Source organism: Bombus impatiens, unplaced genomic scaffold (assembly GCF_000188095.3).
Source record: "Bombus impatiens unplaced genomic scaffold, BIMP_2.2 scf_0317, whole genome shotgun sequence".
Taxonomy (NCBI): Eukaryota; Metazoa; Arthropoda; class Insecta; order Hymenoptera; family Apidae; genus Bombus; species Bombus impatiens.
In genome coordinates this window covers 1,878,834-1,900,898 of record NT_176736.1, presented here as the reverse complement: position 1 = coordinate 1,900,898, position 22,065 = coordinate 1,878,834, and the positions used below count along the sequence as shown (strand labels likewise).

The window sequence follows — 22,065 nt, the reverse complement described above, 5'->3', positions numbered from 1 at the left end:
CGCCGCCGACGATGCCTCCACCGCCGTCAACCAACAACGTGACGACGCGCGGGATCGCCGCTCCTCCTCCATGCCCGAAAGCAGCGAGTACAGTCAGTCGGGCTCGTACGAGAAGCCGTCCAGGACCCAGCCAGGCGATAACGAGCACGACGACCATAAAAGGGGACAGTTCACCAGGAGTCTTAGTAATACCGACGCGCCACAGGACGAGAAAGTTGGTAAGTTTCTGCGATCTCTCTTTGGAATTAGATTTAGAGGCATTATTTTTTTTGTAGGAAGATTGTTTTTAGGAATTTTCATTAGGAAAATTGTAGTTTAGAAATTTAGGAAGTGATTAATACAGATATGCCCAAATTATAGTGTCAAATATTTTTCTACATAACGAGGGTTTCTCTTTATTTGAAGTCTAATCGAATGTATTTTGAATGGAAGTAATTTTTTTTTTTATTGGACAGCCTAACGATGCTGTGATAATCATCGTTCAACCATCGGTGTATCTGCATTAATTTCCTAATCCTACTCTTCTAGATTCTTTCTTTTTTTATTATTTCCGTGTTCACGCGACGTTTGTTTATTAGACGGTAGTTTGAGCGATACGGCGATCGGTTTGAACGTGGAGGACTCCTCGAGGAGGGGTCGCAAGAGTTCGCCCGGCAGTAAAAGCGGAAGCGGAAGTAGCAGCGGTGGCGGAAGCGCGGTGCAGTATCAGTCAGGTCTCGGGAAGAAGAGTAACAGCACTAGTCAGCTGTCCGCCACAGGTAACACATCGTCACACTAGTCGTTTCTTCCAATTTCACATTTTAAACGTTGCGTGCGGTGTATTGCTACTTTGTTCGGGAAATTCGATAAGTTCGAGAGCGGTCGCGTGAAGACGTTTTTCTATTTCGCATTCATATTATTCTCGCGCGATTTCTAGACTATCTTCTCTGTCTCTTCTTTCTATCTGGCATCTTAATGTAGTCAGTTTCTTTGTAATATATCGATAGTTCCTCGAATAATAGCATAGCGTTAGTTTAGCACCATTAGTGAGTAGACCTACGGTGTGCTCTCGCTATATTTTTCTCGTCATTTTCAAGAAGATTATTTGATTAAACATTTGTACGTTTCGTTCACATCACACGTGACAAGATGTGGCGATCGAAAAGCGGATTTTCACGAGTTTCACGGGAGAATCCGCGAAGTAGAGCGAAGGAAGCGGTACAAACGATATCAAGAGCACACGGTAGAAGAGCAAAAAACCCAGTAAACGGGGCAGTATGTACATTCTAATCGTATTCTTGTTTTCTCCGCCATCCCTCCTCATCTCTATCCGCCTCTCTTCGACATGAACACATTCACACTTTACTTCTACCAACCAACTATCTCTCGACGCTGGGGACCATTCACGTCATCGATCTGCACCCACCTGCACGATTTCTCATCGTGGCGGGCTATATCGTCGCTCGCGCGATCGTGTCACGGGACAACACTCGACGCGGATCATCCCGATCGATCGCTGGAAACGATCGCTCTACTATTACGCAAAAACGTTGAAACAAAACACTCAAAAAAAAAAAAAATTATACTACAACTCTGCCACGAGAAAAATTTTTACATACGCACCACGCATATATCGATACTATATATGCAAATTAACACAACAAAATCACAATTCACCGCTCTTCTACTATGAAAACAACATCTACTACCATCACTACAACCACTACTTCTACTACTACTTCTACTACTACTTCTACTACTACTACTACTACTTCTACTACTACTACTACTACTACTACTACAACCACAACAAAAAAACTATATCACGTCACGCAAAAACCATAACATACCACGTGCGTCTGTTGGTGGTACATGCGTGGGCGACGAAGGACGAAAACGGCGGCTAGGATTCGGGAAGAAGGGCAAGTCCTCCTTTACAGTTCATAGGAGCGAGGAGGTATTGCCGGAGGACACGGCCAGCGGAAGGAGCGGAAGGCAACCGAGTTCCGCAAGCAGCGATGGCGAGGGTAGCGGCGACGGGGACAGGTCCGAACACACTCTGCAAAATATATCATCCCCGTTTTAATTGTTTCTCCCTCTTTGATTTCAATCCCCTATTTTCGTTACGTGGGAGCGTTCGGCACGGTGTCATCGACACGCGAATTTCTTTAACATATATTTATACAGACGTTGTATGAAACAAATACGCGCGTTAGATCTGTCTATTCTTCAGCGGTTAAATTTATTAACGATAATTAGCAGTCCATTCGAGAGGATGTCGTAGCAGCTTTCGGCGAAATGTGAGTACAAGTTACAGAGAGATACAGAGAGGCAAGAAGAACGACAGCAGCGTGATCAGTCTACGACATTTCTATGAACAACAACAACAACCATAAAACACTCAGCACATTCCTCTTTAGACAGAAGTTGTGCTTTAGAGAGGGGAGTGACGCGAAACTGTTCGTGACTATCGTTGGAAAATACTTTCTTCGACATTTTTAATAATCAAACTTCGGATTGCGATTATTTATTATTATTTAATTGTTGGGGAAAGTATTTTCGAGGTTGCACGGTTCTCCAAATAGTCGCGAAACGATTCACAAGTCACTTCTCATAGATCGTAGAGACTGTTCCTACGTAGTAGCGATACGTAACTTTTAGATGAACGTTTGCACGAGTTTCCTGAGCTGTGTAGAGCTCGATGAAGTTGTTCATCCAGTTCTATCGAGAAGAAACAGGTTGTATCTCAAGAACCTTACGTATTAGCTGCTCAAGTATATTTGTTCATGTCGGATTGTCTTATTCGTGACTTTGTAGCTAAAGCGCCGGCCAAAGATTGATGCTGGCAATACGTCGCGTTGTTTATCTGTTTTGTATAGCTTTTCAACTTATAGATGAAACATGTGGTCAACTTGTTGCAAATCTCGATTACGATCGAGACTTACACACGACGGTAGGTAAGTTGACCACCTGATTCGTTGTCGTTTATTTTTATTAGAAGCCGCTGTTGATACGTGCTTACTGGTGAAGGTTACTTCACCCACTACGGCTTTTCGTTTCTTGATGTCTTCGAGCGAAGCAGTGTTCTCATGCGCATATTTCTACATATACGTGCATATATATACATGGATATACATATATCTCGATATTATTTTTGTTTTTTTTTTAATTTCTTCTTCGTTACAAAGCAAAACAGGTTCGTTGACTGTAGCACACGAGTCTTGTACATTTTGCCTGTCGACACTTATGTACTTCTCGAAAGTTCGGTGAAACGCGAGCAAATGTGAAATACTCGCTTACACCGTAGATGTTCAGAGAGAAACGAACGAGTCTTCGTAGGATTAAACCCTTCTGTACACTTCTGTGTTACACGAACACAACATGCAAATACATCTGTATGAATATACATATATATATATATATATACATAGCTGCAGCGAATTTTCCTATAGCAGAAGTATAGATGTGACGTTTTGTTGATGATACACTTACAAAAATTTAGCTTGTAACGCTTTTGCGCGCTTCTGATTGCAGGTGCGACCACACAAGAGAGTCAGAGGGCTCTTGAATTTCCGTCTGCTGTTAATCATTGTTCTATCGTATTCTTTCTTCCAGAGAGCAGGAGTTTAACCCCATCGGGGAACGAGATCTTTCGCAGGCCTTGTACCACAGAATCGTCATTGATATCGTGGACTTTGAAAGACCGATTCGAGCATACAGGTCATCGAAGTCTTTTCCCACGAACTACGTAGTAGTTAACCGAACTGAAAGCACCTTTCCTTTACTTGTCTATCTTCCAAAACCTTCATCGATTTCATTCACATAGTCAGAATTTCATCCAGGTGTACATGTGTATTCTCTCTTATCACTTCCTCGATTTTCGTTATGAGAGAAAATTCGAACGAACGGTGAGCGAAAAAAAGGAAGCGAGGGTACTGTGAGAATGAGCGAACGAAAGGGAGAGAAAGAGAGCTAGATTCGTCGTGATAAAAATAATCGAAAGAGAAACGCACGGCGACCACCTGGAGCTGGATGAAAGAGAAAAGGGCTGCGGCGGACGCGATGCGGGAATCACAATGAAAGATCATAGCTTTAGCGGTTGTTTCTTGTTTGATTTACAACGCAGAGTGCGGTATCGGCGGGATCTTCGTCGGAAGCGGTGTCGCGGAGGCACGCGCCGGTTTATCGAGCCGGAAACGCAACAGCACGCCGAGCAGCATACAGCGTTCCGAGGAGATCGTACCCTATCAACGCTTTGAATCCGGGAAACAGTCGGGATCGTTGGCCAGTGACACAGCCGGAAGTCTCAACTCGATCTCTAGTTCCGAAGGAAGCTCGTAAGTAGTGGCCTCCACCGACCGATTCTGCAGCCGGAACTGCGAGACTCCTTGCTGTCTGTCTCTTTCAAAACTTTTTCTTCTTCTCTGTCTACTCTGTCTTCTACTTTTTCAAAAACTATCTACTATCTTTCCAGCAGGGTTACTTCGTGAGCTTTAAATGTACCGAAAGGAGAATAGATCGGTAATTTCGCTGACTCAGAAATTCCGAGTGTTGGATTAACCCTGCTAATGACTCTCTGACTTCTCTGTCTGACTCTGTCTTTCCGTTTCTACTTTCACCGTGCTCCTCGGATAACCTTTTTATTGTTTACTGCACAGGAGATCGCGATACGTGAAACGTGGATCGTTTTGTCTTTCGACGTGTGATTGAGCTGATGTGTATGCCCAGCATTGATGTTTTGCTCATTCATGCTTTTTACCCCTTCCTTCTTTTTACACCCATATCATTTTCCTTTGTACCGACAAGCGATTCTTTTATCCCTTGGTTGATGTAATTAGTCGTGAAAAAAGGAGGAACTTGGAAGAACCAGATATGGAAGCACATCATAAGAATGTCTCATATTTTCTGTTCCTTAATTCTTCGTTTTAAGTTTCGTTTATTTCGTATTTTATATATCGATGTATTATCAATGTCTCTTGATGCTGTTATCATATTTTCCTTTGTCAATGTTATCGTCGTCTTGGCTTACTGCTTGGCTAAATAATCGTCAAAGCACCACTGTATGTGAACCACGCACACACACTCTGTGTATATATGTGTTTCCATCATTGTAAATCATTTCCCTTGTCCACCTACCACAGATATTTCTATCCATAAAATCCTACATATCCCATCTTAAATATATGACCGTAGAATTATCTATATCTACGAATCCTCAATATTCTGGTAAACGTTATTTTTCAACGATCAAGCGCAGTGTACATATAATATATCCCGACTAATTCTTTACTCCTAAAAAAATTATCAGGATAACACACAAAAAGGTTAATGTAATAGAAATAAAACGACCCCAACGTCCTACACTAAATTCTTTCATTTCATACGATATAGCAACAAGGACGATAAAGCGTTCCAGTAAATAGGGGCAGATTTTAGACAATAAGACAGCAAAAGGTAATCCTGAACCGTAAGTTAAGAACAATTATTCTGGATTAAGTATCAAAGAAGCATGAATAGACATAGTACAATTAGTCGATTCAACAATAATCAGAAACTACACGTAACCGTAAGTGGTAGATGTACTATGACAAAGGAGAAGGCTGATTATTGTTGGAGGATATTATACTTGGTATGGTAACTCGCTCATAGAATGGTCTGCATGCACCGACAGCCTGCTACGTTCTCCAACCTTACAGTTTTCTTCGTACACTATATATATTTACTCGCTACACCAACACTATACTCGCAGCGTGAGTTCTTCTTGTCTAAAATTGAATGAGGTGTGCTCTCTCTTTCCGCACTTCCGTCGAAGACTTGCGAGAATCGTCCCTCGCTCCCGCGGAACGATCTCTTAACGATTCGTTTATTTAATCCCTTCCCTTTTACGTTCGATCGTCATCAACTCGATTAAACTAACGAACTGAAGAAAGTATCGATACGAACGAATAATCATAATCTATCGATGAATACATACACACACATATATATATGTATATCATCGATTTACGATGTTGTGAATCGAACTTCCCTCGAAATTTTCTGTTAGCCCCGTTTGTCCTATATTTTATTTTCAATTTTTACCCTGAATTTTACTGACATACTTCGGAGACCTTCATCGATCACTAAACGTTTGATTTTGGAAACTGCAGTTGGTCTCCCAGTCTACGAATGACAGGCGAAACCGGCCAACTGAGAGATTTCATCGAAGATCTTGGGCCTGGCCAAGTGGTCGGAAGGCAGGCACTTGGTGCTCGCTGCCTTGGCGAGATCCAGCTTTCGCTCACCCAGAAGAAAGGCTACCTTGAAGTGGAGGTCATACGTGCCAAAGATCTTAAACCGAAGCAGGGCACTAAAGCTATTCCAGGTTCGTTGCCAATCCTTGCACTGGTTCTATTTGTGCCGGGGGCCTTTCTAATACTAGAACTACCGATGACTAAGATATAAAACTAAGGCGCCAAAAGCAAGCTAATCGTGTATGAAAAAATACGTATATTTCAATAATGCACTAATAAATTCAATAACACACCGATATAAATTTATAAAATTTACTAGCGAAGAAATATATAGCGCAAGAGAAAAGGTAAGTCTTTATCCACGTACTGTACACATTTAAGATCAAAGAAAATCTCTAAAATTTACTCGTGTAAATATATAAAATTTCTCTAAAAAATTATGAATTTTACTGGTTCTAGTATTAGCAACCCTTCCACAATTTTTGAGAACACTGATCCAGTAAATTGAATTACCATCTATCAGTTGTGACTTTTTCCACCATTTTAGCTTCCTACGTGAAAGTTTACTTGGTGAACGGAAAGAAGTGTATCGCGAAAGCGAAAACAATGGCAGCCAGAAAAACGTTGGACCCGTTCTACCAGCAGTCGTTAGCCTTTAGAGAAAATTGCCGGGGTTGTATACTGCAGGTATTTAATTATAAATTATTTTCGTTTTATTTCTGTCAAGATTCTAGTCGGTTTAGAATATCGATTTATCGATTTTGTGTCTTTTACGTGATTCTAGGTAACAGTGTGGGGTGATTACGGCCGATTAGAAGGGAGAAAAGTGTTCATGGGCATTGCGCAGATCGTGTTGGACGAACTGAACCTCAATGAGATGGTGTTCGGGTGGTATAAGCTGTTTGGCAACATATCCCTGGTCAGTGGACCTCCATCCTTAGCTTTATCCCGTCGATCCTCGGCCACGTCCTTAGAGTCCTTTAAGATTTAAAGAACTCTTCCATCTAGTATTCTCTTTACGTGTAATCCGACGGTGGCTCGAGCTTCTTTTAATTCCCGACGGAAAGAGTAAGAAAAAAGCCAAAAAAAAGAAGGTATCGAGTCTATTCTTAATCGCGTTTGTCCATATAACGTATACATTTTCTTTTTCAAAGTGAATCCATATATAATAGTTGTTTGCAAATATTCAAAGATCGTTTAAAGAAGAATAAAACGCGTACATTATAAGTAAAATTGACAAAGATTTTCATGGAGATTTCTCGCGATACATGTCCGTTCCATTATTCCCCATTGTAAAGATATTCGTGTATTAACGTTCGAAATTCGAGTACGATTTATCGATAGACCGTCGGCTCTGAATACGGTAAAAGAAAAGTCAGTTACGAACGATGTCAATAACGAGAAGAACTATATAATATAGAGAGAGAAGAGTTTGCGTGGCTATATTGGGCAAGTGAGTTCGTGTTGTTGAACAAAACGAGAAAAGTGTGTTTTATTTGCAAGGTAACCGCGAGAATGGGAAAAGTGTGAAAGGTCGTACGAGAGGACATGTCTTTCTAGAAACACCACTAGCACATCACATATCATGTACGGCATATCAGATGAGCCACTAGTCTTTATGTAGACTAGATGTAGAGATAGCAGCCATGTTCCTGGAGCGCCAGATAGTTTTAGGTACGCACTGAGATCAACGCATCGTTCCTAAATAATTGATTCGAACGATTTCACATGGATACTTGACGCCATAGTTATTTCATATTCTCCAACCTCCGTAAAAAGTTTGAGAAGCTTAAATTGACTGAAGTATTTTTGAAGTATCCACGTGAAATCTATGGACGTGTGTTGTTAAAAATTCCCCTTGTGTCTTCGTTTTACACTGAAATTACCCTATTGCCTTCTAAATTCTCTGTCTTGGTGGCCAACTTGTTCCTCGACGGCAACGAAGTGACGATAATTCAATGACGAACACGCGCCAAACATTCTGCCGATCCAGAATCGAAACTTCGTCGCCGTTTCTCTGTCTTTTTATCCGTTTGTTTCTCTGAGCATTCGCCAATTCGTACAACTCTTTCAGCTCGTTTTTTTCGTCTAAATTTTTTACTGCGAAATACCTGTGTCTGTTCTCCTGAAAGTGTCACTTCGCAATCTCTCGCTGTTCTTTCTTTTCCTTTTCTTTTTCCATTATACTCGCAGCCACGAGTATCTGTAGACAACCTGATATTGCTTGATTACGTGTGTTACTTTGTTAATCTGGAATTCTGCACAGTATTGCACTTCTATTTCGCAACCTCTTTCAACAATTTTCATTCCAATGTGGAGGAACCTGCCCGATTTTGTAAAATAAATGTCTCGTTGAAAAAAAAAAAAGATATGCAAGGTAAGTCTGCCGTATTCGGAGTCCCTTGTTCAAGTTTTCTTCAATGTTTCCTAAAAATATCAAGGATGCCAACAATCCAAAGTGATATACCGAGTGATATCCCAAAAAATGCAACACCTCTTCTCCCAATCTGAATTCTTATTTTTAACTGTGTACATACGACTTGTAGTTATTTCCATCGTTAATCTACTTCTCATTGTTCCTCTTATATGCGATGTTTCTATGGATATTACTGCACCTGGAATCGAACGCTCGACTGATCTGTACCTTTCGTTTCCTTTACAGTGAAAGCAACGCAGAGATACTCGATACAAGATCGATACGAATTTCAACGTGGTGTGCTATGAGAAAGGGGTGCCGAACGGTGTTTCGATGCTCGATGTTGAAGTGAAACGAAGAACGAGAAAAGCAGTGAAGTGGTGAAATTTGTTGAAAATGGTAAACGTCGTAACGAACGGTGATGTGACGCGAACATTATGAATCATCGTCACGAACCACTAACGAAATTTTAAGTAATATTACTGTTTCGCGTATTCGCGATAGACATTTCAAATAATATTTGTACATAATTTAGGACGCTCCGAGTGTTGACGCCAGTGACGATTTTCAGAAATACAACAAAAAAAGACAGTCGCATTTAAAGAACAATCAAATGAACAAATTAAAAAGCAAAAAGATATATTGAAAGAAGAAAAACAACAGATAAATATACTTGGAACTCGTTGTCAAAGTTTTTAGCCATCATCGTCAAGAGAGCGAGAGAGAGGGAGAGAGAGAGAGAGAGAAAGAGAGAGAGAGAGAGAAAGGAAGAGAAAGAGAGAGAGAGAGAGCGTATATTATTTATTGTAAATATTATAACAATGATATATATACATATATATGAATTCGCGATACGTATGCGCGTAGGTGTTTACAAAATGATGAACAATTGCCTTGACCGTCGCGTTCTCGTTGTCCCGTTACCCTCGCGATTTCGAGCATCGCGGCACCACCCGCGCTCCATATTGATTTTTACTACCACGATCAAGAAAATAGAGCTCGAGACGAAGAAAACATTCGTCGAGTCTTGTGTCGCGTTTGATCCGTCGAAATCGGCCGCGAATTCGAAGGCGTCGCGAGGCGAACGGGAACGAGGCCGAGAAATATCATGAATTAGCGAATTGTTGTTGAACGTTAAAGTAGCCCATCTTCAACTATTTTGCGCGAGAGAGTACGTGTGCGTGTGTGCGTGAGAAAGAAGGAGAGAAGTGAAGTGCTAACTATATCGACTGTCGTATATTGTGATTCTGTTAGTTTTTATTTAATTGTCGAAAAACCTCACGAATCGGATGTTTACGCGTAAGGGGACAGCCGTGTACGATTTAGAATCTTTTATTCTCTTTATCAACTTGCACTCGACTTTCAACGGAACGCTCGTTTTTTTAACGTGAATATTTACTGAACGAACCGCCCACGTAATTCTTTCATACAGCGGACACGACGTCCGTGATATTCGCATCTCGTTTTGTCGCGGGACTCGCCGCGGAAACCGTGTACCGCGCGATACACACTGCTGACGAACCTTTCGGGAAAGGAAGCGTGAAACGACGCTCGACCTCGGGCAACGAACGAGGCGAACGATCGTGAAACTCACAATCGATTTTATATCTCTTAATTCTCATGTTATGTGTTCGATCTTTGTCTGTGCATTTGTCTGGTCACTTGTGAACACAATTCGATGAGCATGCACGTGTACGTAGAAAATATCTATAGCATTAAACACTTGATTAACGAACGTGATTTTCTTTTCGCTGATTGTGCTTGCAACATGTAAATTCTCTTTACAAGGAAAAAAAGAAAAGAAAGGAAAGAAAAGTGGGAATAGAGAAAGAATAACCGGGGAAAAGGACGAGAAAAATAATCATTGATTACAAAGACAAATAGGAAAAAGGGGAATTACTCGAGTCGAAGATTAGAAATAACCTGCGAATTTAACTGCTTCGAACAAGATACTAATACGCTCTGCTTTTGGATTGCACGTATACATTCAGTAAGAAATACAATTACCTGTGGTCGTCCATTTTTATCACAAGAAATTGAGTTCGTTCCCTTACATCGCTTCACTTCTCGTTTGTTACTCTTTAAAAGGTACTCTCCTTGGATATTGATCGACGTCACTGAAATAGAGTCACCGTTTTTCTTTCGGAGATACCGCAGAATAGCTACTTTGATATCATGTTGGGGTTTAAAATTTGCCAACGAATTAAATTTTTTTTAGATACTAATATCTCCTTTTCTTTATGATGCTCAAATAGAACATTTCAGATATTAAAATTAGAATTTCCAAGTTTTTCTAAGTCAGTGACTTCGACATCGATATCTTGAAATTGTCTACGCTTATAAAATTCGATGTCACGCTACTGTGCTTTCAATTCTCTCGCGACGATTCTCATTTTCTTCTTGTCATTGCACTCTGCCATATTATCCACTATCGCCACGCGAAAATTCTACAAAATTCTACAGAGTCCAAAGCAAGAGCAGAACAGTGAAATGTAATCACGATATAAGGGCTTAGCTTCGAGAATGAAACAGAGACGAGACGGACGAAATAGTGAGAAACTCGATTATTTTGCGGCGAATTCTATAGATAGGAGGAACCATCTGGTAACCGGGTAATCGATCGACCATTATTACGTGGAGAATGTATAAAAAAAGAGGCGATATCTTATCATATCTATAACATGCTTGAATTAGTGGACAGAACGTGCAGCATGGGAATAAAAAAAAGAAGCTTTTTTACTCGTGGAGATAAAAAAAAAGATACAAACCAAACGTAGAGCTCTATCAGACGCGACGGCGTGTAATGTAAACTATCAAGTGACGAAACGAAGAAAAAAATTACTATTGTAAGACAATTTCTAAATAAAACATTTTGCAAGTGCATGACTTATATTAGTAGGCTCTTGGAACAATGACTACATAATTAATCACACAGCAAAGTATAAACTCTGTATTAGTGGCTAACACTTGATAAGGGGAAAAAATATACAAGACGAATTATGTAATACGTTCAGTTTGTAATCCGCTGGTTACTTGCAGTTGTAAGATCCTTCGCGAAATTTGTTCGACCTTTATGTCGTTGGAATTACTACCATTTTTTTCTTTTATTAATTTATATTTCATTCATAAATGAAATGATAGCGTATAAAAATTCAATTCGATGAAATTAAAGTAGCTTGAACGTTTTTATTCTCTCCTTTAATATTTGTTATAATATATTTGTTATGTGGTAAAATTGCACGAAAAAGTTTCGCGAAGAACTTATCGTTGCGATACTATTAACGCTTACGATATAAAATACTGCATATCCTATACAAACGTAGGACCTTTATAATTAGTAGCCGGTTTTAAGAAATTCTAAACGAGAGAAAGAGCAAAAGAGCAAGGGAAAAGAAAACGGGTTTACTTTAATATAATAACATTGATAAAGTAATTCGGAGAACTATGACAAGAACATCGGCAAATTCTCGTAGGAAATTGCGCTAGAAATTTTGAAGGGAGTCAAAAGCGAAAACCAGCTGGCTAGATGTGAAGAATGATAAATCAGATATATTGTGTTTCATTTAACGTAATTTTGATCTAATTTCTCCCTTGACTTTCTTCGCAGCATCAATTTGTTATTTGCTATTTGTTTATTTGAGTATCTTTTAAATTATTTTATTAAAAAATATGTTCAATAAAAGAAAAGAAAATTCTATTTTCTCTAAACTAAAATGTGATGAGCGCATAACTTATTTACCATTTGCTTTGAAAATCGTCAAGTGTTGCTGAAGAAAAACAATGCAAGTGGACGAACAACGCGAAGGGAGCCAAGGTGAAGCTTGTTAATTTTCACACTCTTGCCATGCCCATTTGTACATAGGCATGCTCAATCTTAGGATCGAACACGCATCGTGAATCACATATATATTATATATACACATATACATATAAATAGTATTAACTACGGAAACGAACAAATTAATATCCAACTTTGTACCTATATACTTACAAATTAACTTAAACGAAAACGAAAAAGAGGGTTGGAAGGGAGATAAAAAAAAAGAAAAGAAATACTTTCGAACAAATATAATCGAGTCGAATAAAAAACAATGGCTGATACGAGATAGAAGGGGGCGTCATATTGAGAAAAAAAAGAGAAAATAAATTAAATGCAAAGAGAGATAGAATGAGTAAATAATAAGAATTACACGGAATGCAGAAAATCTGAGAGCCAAGGGGTACCACTTTTGTCAAATTTAGAGAGCCAATTTAGGTTTACGATTATGATATAGGATATGCGAGGAAGAACGAGTGCGAGAATAGAAAGAAAGAAAGAAAGAAAGGAGAAGCAGGGAAACAAGACAAAAAACAGAGGGACATTGTCAACGATTTCTTTACAATGAAATTCATTACTTACTTAAAAAATTCGTAGAGACGATCCAGCGTAGCATAGAAGTGTTTCTGTAATCGCGTCGAACGGTATCTCGATCGATCGCGTGCCTCGAATTCGTCACATTTACACTGAATTTCGGCAAAGTCGTGCACAAACGAACATGTAATAATCGCACTGAATAAGATCGTTTCGACGGAACTCAGGAATACTTAAATAGACATTTGTCAAATGCCTCAATCACGCGACTTCCGGATACATACCTCTGATTCACGTAGTCTGCCGTGAGTGTCGCTCGCGACGTAATCGACGCACGCTATCGATCGTACGATCACGCGGACACCGATTCTCGAATATCGATGAGGCAAACTTCATACCGTTCGAATAGCGCGCGTTTTACCGCCCGAAACGGTTTCTAATTTATCTGTACGAGATGAAATCTGTCCGGATTTATTTCGAAAAGGAACACGGAGGAGTACGGGCGAGAGAGCGAGGAAGAAAGAAAGCCAGAGAGCGAGGAAGAGAGAAAGGTAGAGAGCGAGGAAGAGAGAAAGGCGGAGAGCTAGGACGAGAGAAAGGCAGAGAGCAAGGACGAGAGAAAGGCAGAGAGCGTGGGATATCACGAGAAAAAAAGGTGCGTCATTTTCGTTAAAAAAAAGATGAGAGAGAGAGAAAGAGAGAGAGAGAGAGAGAATAAAAAAAAGGATAAAAAGATACAAAGGCGAAAAGAATTTAAACAATACGATTAGACAACGTTCCGTGGGAAAACAAAAAGAACTCGGCCGGGAACTCCTCCGACGATTTCTTTTTCTTTCGTCCCCGGTGAAATGTCTGGGATCGATACGGAATCGGGTACAGATCCCTCACGTGAAACCGTTTTTAATCCTAGTTCTGTATATATCACTGGTTCGGCCAACCGGTAATAAAAAAAGAAAAAAAATTTTCGAAATGCAGCACTGCTACGATTCGAGGAGTTCATGGCGGGATCTACGCGGAATGAATTAATATAAAGCGTTAGTGACTGTATCCAGTATAATATATCTGATAAAAGATACCCCTGATGCCAGACATGGCGTGTGACAATAAAGTGATTCAATGATCTCGTCGCATTTCAATCGCAGCCACCTTTTACGATACACAGGCCCACACTTATATATATACACACACACATACACACACATATATATATACATATGCAGCATACATACACACATGCAGCATACATACACACAACACGCGCGCGCGCGTGCGCGCACACACACACACACGAGACACTGCATATAGACATGTATATTTTAAACGCAAAACGAGAACGTTTTTTTTGTAAAGTACGAGACGACACCGCCGGAATTCAACGATCACGATGTGTGAAAGAAAGTATCTCATCGTTTTCCGATTAACTCGTTATTCCGCTGTTAATTGATAATGTCAGTAATATTTTTAACAAAATAAAGCTACCTTATTCAAAGCTGAGAGAACGACTCCTTTAAAAATACCTATCGTTCTTGAAATTTCCATTCTGATATGTTCTTTTCTAAGATTCTTTTTTGTTTTAATTCTCTCTCCCTCTTCCCTTCTAAATCCCATTTTCTGTTAATATAAAGCAACACTCAAAACTATATTTAGAAAGACATTGAGTTATAAAATTTGAATTTGTATTTAAAGATTCCATGCACAATTTGTTTTACTTGTTTATTAGCGCGTTATATCGGTATTAGTGATTACGTGTTCGTTAGCGATTACGATAAAAATACACAAAATGCGTTGAACAAAAAAAATAACTATATAATAAGAGCAATAATTATATGTACCAAGTTAGACCTGACATCTTACGGAATTTCTGCGTAGTATCGGTACTAGCGAATGAAGTGAAATGAGATATGCCTTGACACTTGCAATTCAATAAAGAATAAAAATCCATTGACTAAATGCAGGATAAATCTGACATTATGTTGTATTGTATTGTACTATAGTTATTGAACAAAATGACAACATCAGCCTTTAAGTGATGAATTTATTGGTTAAGTACAGAGGTTATGTACAATTTATCACAGACGAAGTACAGAATAGACATGCAATGCCTTTTCGTGTCCTACGTTTTGGGGATCACTCTTTACCATTTTCGTGTCACATGCGACGTTATTGATTCAGTATAGTACTGGTTTGAATTAAAATTAAAGTCTTATATGGAATTATAAATAAAACATAGAACGTCCTATAATCCTATGGAAGTATGGAATTTTATACTCTTACAATATTTCAGTAAGTATTACAAATTATCGAAATAATGAAATATTGTATATCTATTATGTACATTGCACTTATACATTACATAGTATTAAAATAATACATAACTATACGATAATAGTTAAATAATGCAATCAATTAAAACTTCCAATTAAATTAAAAAATAGAAGTTTCAAATTGTAATTTCACATATCTCAAACATGTAAATGTGAATTTTCGAACGTTTTTAATTTTCATCTTTGTATTCTCAAATTGATTATTAATTACATATTATCAAGTATAGCTAATCTGACTTAAAAACTCGCAACATAATTTAGCGATAATCCAAAAAGTTAAATTACGTTCAATGAAAGCAGTACTTACTGAAAACAGTAAAAGATAAAAATGAAAATAAAAAAAAAGATCATCAAAATCTTGTTTCACAAATATACTAAAACTAAGGCTTAAAACTAATATTGTATAATAATTCGTAGCTCCACTGGCTGCACTTATTTGTCAAACTTGGAACGAGAGAAAGAAATTAAAGCTACTGACATATACAATTTCGTGTCTTGTGAAAGGAACAGGAAACGAGTCGTTGTACTAAACTATTTTAAGTATTCTATTTTCGCGACATTAAACTTTTAAAAATATAGAAAAATTATAAACTCCGAGATACCTGAACTAAATTTCCCTTCAAAGTAGGGAGAAGCGAAAGAGAAACCGCGATCGATCAGAGAATAAAATAAAAATCGTGACGCGAACGAACGAAAGAATTTGCGATCTTTCGAAAGAATATTTTAATGTTATAAATTAATGACTTAAATGTTATAAATTAATAGCCAAAATGTTAATATATGTAATAATAATAATGTAAATTAATGTTAATGTTAATAAATGTAAATTAATAGCTTAAATGTTATGAAATAATAGTTTAGATATTGTATTTCTATTGTTATAAATTAATAATTTAAATCTTACTAACTGAAATTTTCCTTTCGGTGTTCACGGTGTGGAAGATCAAACAGAAATGAGCTCACCCGTGACCCGAATGTTCCTCATATAACTGTGTACAAGGTGACAATGAACCGCAACGATGATCGGGCGTAACGGTTTACCAAAATCATAAGAAGTGTCGTTTGCTTTGTAATACGATCAAACTAAATAATTCCAAAATTTTTTTGAGAATTTACACCTTCAACAATTTATTACAACAATCATTTTTATAATTTTAATATTTTTTACAAGTTGAAATTAAATTTACACTCACATGGTACTAGTTTCTGTGTTAGAACCATGGTAATTTATATTAAATGCCAGTTTATGATAAAAATAATTGTGCTATTGTAGACAAACATGAAATTGACCAGTGGTCAATAATGATCACCATTTCATCATCATTTTAAAGAAAAAAGAACTTGTATAATATTTCAACTTAGAATAATTACAGATTTCTCGTTATTTGTTTACCAGTTTTATGATTTTTACGACTTGTCATAATATTTTATAACAAGTTATACATTTTTTTAACTTAGTTCTAAGTATATACATAGCATATATATTTAATATATACTATAAATCTAATGTTTTACTTCCTAATATAAGATTATGTTAAAGTAATGTTTCAATTCAATTATCAATTTACTTACTTACATTATTTTATTTAATAACGTCCATAATTTGTATTTAATATACGATAGAATTTTGTTTATTTGAATCTGTTGTGCAACAAATACTTACGTGTCTACTATGTACTTATGATTTATCGTTCGTATAACAGATTTTACGTTCAGGTAAATGAATATAATAAAATAATAAATGAAGTTTATTTAATCGTGCACTAACTAAAGTTTTGTCCGAATAAACGGAGCGCGTTCAAACCTATGTTTTAAACGGACTTATAATTATAACCGTTGCGACACGTTATAAATCGTAAATGATGTTAAAATCTCTCCGATTTTTTTTAGGGGCGAGGGTGGTATTTCAGAACATGGGACATGGGAAAGATCAGAGTGTTTCATGCAACCTTTGCGTAGGAATTATGTACCTATGCACACATATATATACGCGATAAAACTGTATAAATGACCTGACAAAATACGATTTTCGTGTAGCATGCGACGTTATGGATTTAGTATAATAGTTACCGAAGAGATTTAGTCAACGATACAAGTGTAAAATACAAAATGTCAAAACTAGGAAACTTATGAGTGAATTTATTAATGTCTTACTATTGGGGATATTTTTAGCATTTAAATATCGTGAATTTAAAAAACTTTTGACTAGCAATTATACATCGTTAAGCAAAATAATATATCAGATTAATTTATATAACAAAGTGACTTAATAAATAAAATTATTAACAATAAGTCTATGGAAATAGCAAAAATACGGACATTTACTTTATATTTTATATACAGGGTGGTTGGTAACTGGTGGTACAAGCGTAAAGGAGGTGATTCTACGCGAAAAAAGAAGTCGAAAATATAGAATAAAAATTTTCTTTTTTTTAATTTTTCCTTTTTTTTTAAATTTTTCCATCGAGACAACGATCTACAGTGAGATCCATTACAATGAGACGTGATAAAGTGCACGCGTACCGAGCGAAAATTCAAAGTCGATTTTTGTCGAAAACAAAGCCTCAAACGAAAAATTTTTATTCTATATTTTCTACTTCTTTGTTCGCGTAGAATCACCCCCTTTCCGCTTGTACCACCACCCTGTATAATTGATATTTGTGAATTTTATATATTTTTATACAGTTTCAACATATGCTATAATCTTCATTTTTGCGACATGAATCCTGCTTTTTATTGACAATATATTTCATAGTACAGTATATGGAGTAATGTTGTTGCTCTTTAATTTAGTAACCGCACAGTTATAAGCAATATGTCTTTCAATTTTCGCGCACTCGCACGTTTCTATCCGGACGCATTAAATAACAGAGACCGGTCAAAGTTGCTAAGGAAATCGAGTGACTTCGGTAACTCGATGTCGAGGACCGTCTTAATAGCGCGCCCTCGATATCCCAGAAACTCTGTATTTACTTTGTGATTTCAAAAACAAAAAAGAAAGAGGTTAAGATAGTGTTCGTTTACTGAATAACAATTTGCGTGAATCTGATAATTACTCTGTCGAAATATTAAAATAATTAACATTTTAATTCGAAACAATTGTCTGGATTACTGTAAACTCCGGCGATGAAACACTTTACGCCAGGAAGAAAATTTATTCGACAACGATAAGGAAGATGTTCGTTTTCACATCGTCGTTTCTGCTACTTTTAGCCAGAGTTTATCAAGCTGTATTTTCTCTGCGATATTTATCCTCTTGTTGAGTAACTCATGATATTTCACTTTTTCCCTGTTTGTATAAAAACATGGTTATCAGGCTATCGTTGGTCTTCGTAAAACATCGTCTCTGAATTTCTTTCATAAAAATTTCTAGTAGCATAATAGAATACGCAGTATAGTAGGATAGACTTTTTTAATAGGTGGAAATATCGATTAGTGGAATCGAGGTGATACTTTCGTAGTGAACAACTTGATTTAACTTCAGAAACTGCTGGGAAAAGCAGGGACACACACAGAATATTAAATTACCGTGAGAATGGATTAAACGCGAATCTCGCGCGCTATGATGCATCAGCCTCTACATCGTGCCAATGTAATTCTCCGCTAAAATACATTAAAAGGAAAGTTTCTGGACTCTAGCTAGAAAAATGTGAAATTTCTCGAATAAAATATGAATCGCATCTGGAGCTGATCTTTTATGAAGTGCGAACACGTGCTGCTGAAATTAACATAAGACAATAAATCTTTGATAAAGTCTTGAATCGCTCAACGATAATCATTTTCTTCCCTTACCATAGGAAAAGATGAAAAGTACCTATATCTACGTTAGGAATTTAATAAAACAATGATGAAAACTCCGAATTAACTCGGTTCACGTATAACATTTGTGCTTCGTGTTTTTCTCGTTTATCTTCAAACTACGTAGTTGCACATACCATTCGCCCAAAATGGTTTTATCGTGGACATCACGAGACAAAATTGTCTCGTTATCACGCATTCCTACGTTTAACGAGATTTATCGAGCAGTAAATTTATCGCTGAAGCTGGTTGTTTGACGAGAGGCCGAAAATGCTTGGAAAATTCGGTGAAAATGTTAAGGTTTTACGATTAAAAGCACGAATAACAGGGTTATAAAATATCGATTTACGAAGATTACAACCGGCAACCATTATGTCGAGAAAGATTCAATTACGGATCGACCTGAATCGATGTAGGTACATACGTTTGCTCGCCTTGTAACCAGCTTACATTGTCCCAGATATCTACGTGTAATCCGCTCTCTTTTCCTGAATTTCTTTCATACTCTCAATTGTTCACTTTGTTAAGTTTCTTCGTGATACCTTTGTACGCTCGTATTAATGGAATTCTTAAACTTTGGGAATCTTCTAATTCAAACTCTATTTTTAGTATCGTAGCAAGTATATAAGAATCAAAAAAAGATCTTTTACTCGATTAATTCCGTCGAATTTTTTTTCATTTTTAAGCTAATCCTCCACTAATAATTAATATAGCTTGGAAAATCGATCAATGACAAGTAAAAGATCAAAGACATGGGATTATCGGTTCTCTCGCGAAACACTAATATTCTGCAACGAGCTATAATAAACTTTCGAAGTAGTTTCAGAGCGGAATTTCGACGGTTTCCTCGGACGTTAACTAAGATTCCTCAAATTTGGAGTTGCCAAAGAAGCATAGGTAGCGGTATAGGGCCATAACAGGCAACACGTGCACTTTACGGATTATTGCGTACACGAAAACTCCGCTTTCTAAGAACTCTGTCCGAGGATTCCATTAAAACATTTGTCGCGTTCACCAAGCCGTGAATACAATTTGCGCCTCGAACTTTCGTCGAATTTATTAATACGAGCGAAAAGTGGGCCACAGAAGTTAGAATTTTGCGTGCCATGCTACCGCGAAAAGATTGGTTGAATTACGACCGAACCTAGAAAACATTCAACAAACTATTCGCGATACAGTTGTTTCGTAACAAAAATGTAGGTTTTATGTTTCATTGAATCATTTGAACAGGTTTTGTCTATAGTGAAAATCCTATGACAATCAATTCTACATCAAAAGTGTCCTTTCATTTGATTTTGAAATTAAACATCTTTGTTACCGTCTTGGATACATAAAAAATGTTAAGAATATTAATTATGCAGTCTAATATTAATTAACTAAAATGTTATTCATTTTTTACAAAGCATCGTGAATTTATCATCTATTTTAAGAAGACTTATATTTCCAAATCTATCACACTATTTACTCTCTTAGCCAACTGTTTCATATTAAAATACTTTAGAATATCTAAAAAAAATCAGAAAGTCACCAAAAATTGACTTGTGTATCTTTTTCCATATGCTCTTTAATTATTTACTTGTGCGTTTCTATTATGCACAATTCTAATTATTTTCGTTAATTGTTTCGAAAGCTTTCTGTTTCACTCAGCGCATATTTTCCGTTTCTTATGTAACATACAATGTTCTGTGTGAACTATCGGACGTTCGCGGGGAGACGCGATCTCGAAGAAGCGCGCCAATAGGAGTCGTAAATTCCCGTTACGATTTGACTAATCGACGCCACGAATCGTTCGATCCCTTATTTCTTATGGGATAATAAGGGTAGTTGATTGAATATAACGCTGCTGTTAACAGTTTACTATATATTTTGAATGATCTAACAACTTCAGTGTGATACAAGATGGAGAATTTGAAATGACAACTACGAACGAGTACGACCTGAGACTTCTTTCGTGTTGACGACGATGTCTTATGTCGATTGACTGTTTTCGACTTGTAGATTCTTGCTGTTTCTTGCACTGTCCTCTGACTCGAGTTGATGTAGACTGACTGATGAACTTTAACTGTTACTTGAATGTTACTGTGGAACAAGTCTGGAGCGCAAGTAGAAGAAGTTGAGTTGACCCTCCTGATGCCGTAGAAGAAGTGAAGTTCGTTCTTATGTGATTACGGAGGAAAGCTCGGTAAGGGTGTGTCCTTTGCACGAAGAACGTGGATTCGTTCCTCACACTTTCGTCAGGAAAGTGAGGGTAACGATCCGCGATGCCGATTGGTTATGACCAACATTAGGAATGGAGATAGAAGGAAGAGGCGTCCTACTAACGTGGCTCATGGGCGACATTGTTTATGGGAAAAACCAGTTTTTTCGTTAGACAACTATTCGTTTTTCTCATTAGGTGCTACCTGCTTTCTACGTAATTTATAAGAACGTGCAATAGACCTAAGGACTGTTTTAAGTACCAGCTATAAATCGAAAATACTTGCAGGATTAAAGGTTCCTGCATGCTAATAAGATTCGGTCTGTGGTGGGGCCTTAGGTTTATCGAGGGTCTGTCTAATGATGCTTGGGCCTTGACGGTCAGACAATGAAGGACATCGCGACGTAACACTGTGAAAAATTTACAATGAAAGACGGAACATCTCCGTTTCATGAAGCACCGACGTCTGTTTGCTAAAGCCTCGCTTAACCATTACTCGATGCACTGAGGTGCATCAGCTGTTTATCCAGGTTTCTGCAAGTGTACTGGAATATCCGCAATTTGTCGAGAAAGTGATTAGAAATTTTATGCAAATATTGATTGTGTTTAAGAGTTTCAGAGGAAAAATGCTACGAATGAAATAACTTTTGATTTAAGAAAATTACTGGTAAAATGAAATTCTGACATGTTTTTAAATGTTAAGATACATTACTATAAACGTTTCGAAATTTAAAGTAAATTCTTTCAGATAAACGTGAATGTTATCT

At 37.4% G+C, this 22,065-nt stretch overlaps 1 protein-coding gene across 18 annotated transcripts in view; it reads left to right on the top strand.

Moving 5' to 3' along the window:
• The window catches only part of LOC100749525 (regulating synaptic membrane exocytosis protein 2), a 70,492-nt gene extending 56,809 nt beyond the window's left edge, over window positions 1–13,683 (top strand). For 13 of the 18 annotated variants that reach the window (XM_033320425.1, XM_033320429.1, XM_033320424.1 and 10 more), the window contains 2 exons: window positions 1–218; window positions 579–657. In XM_033320425.1, coding sequence (XP_033176316.1) covers window positions 1–218; window positions 579–590 — 230 coding nt within the window. In that variant the 3' untranslated portion in view covers window positions 591–657. Of the gene's footprint in view, window positions 219–578; window positions 759–1,844; window positions 2,026–4,105; window positions 4,317–6,128; window positions 6,344–6,759; window positions 6,900–6,996; window positions 7,887–8,874 lie in introns of those variants that run through there. The other 5 variants (XR_004461609.1, XR_004461607.1, XR_004461610.1 and 2 more) reach the window with 5 other exon arrangements.
• The last annotated feature ends 8,382 nt before the right edge of the window (window positions 13,684–22,065 follow it).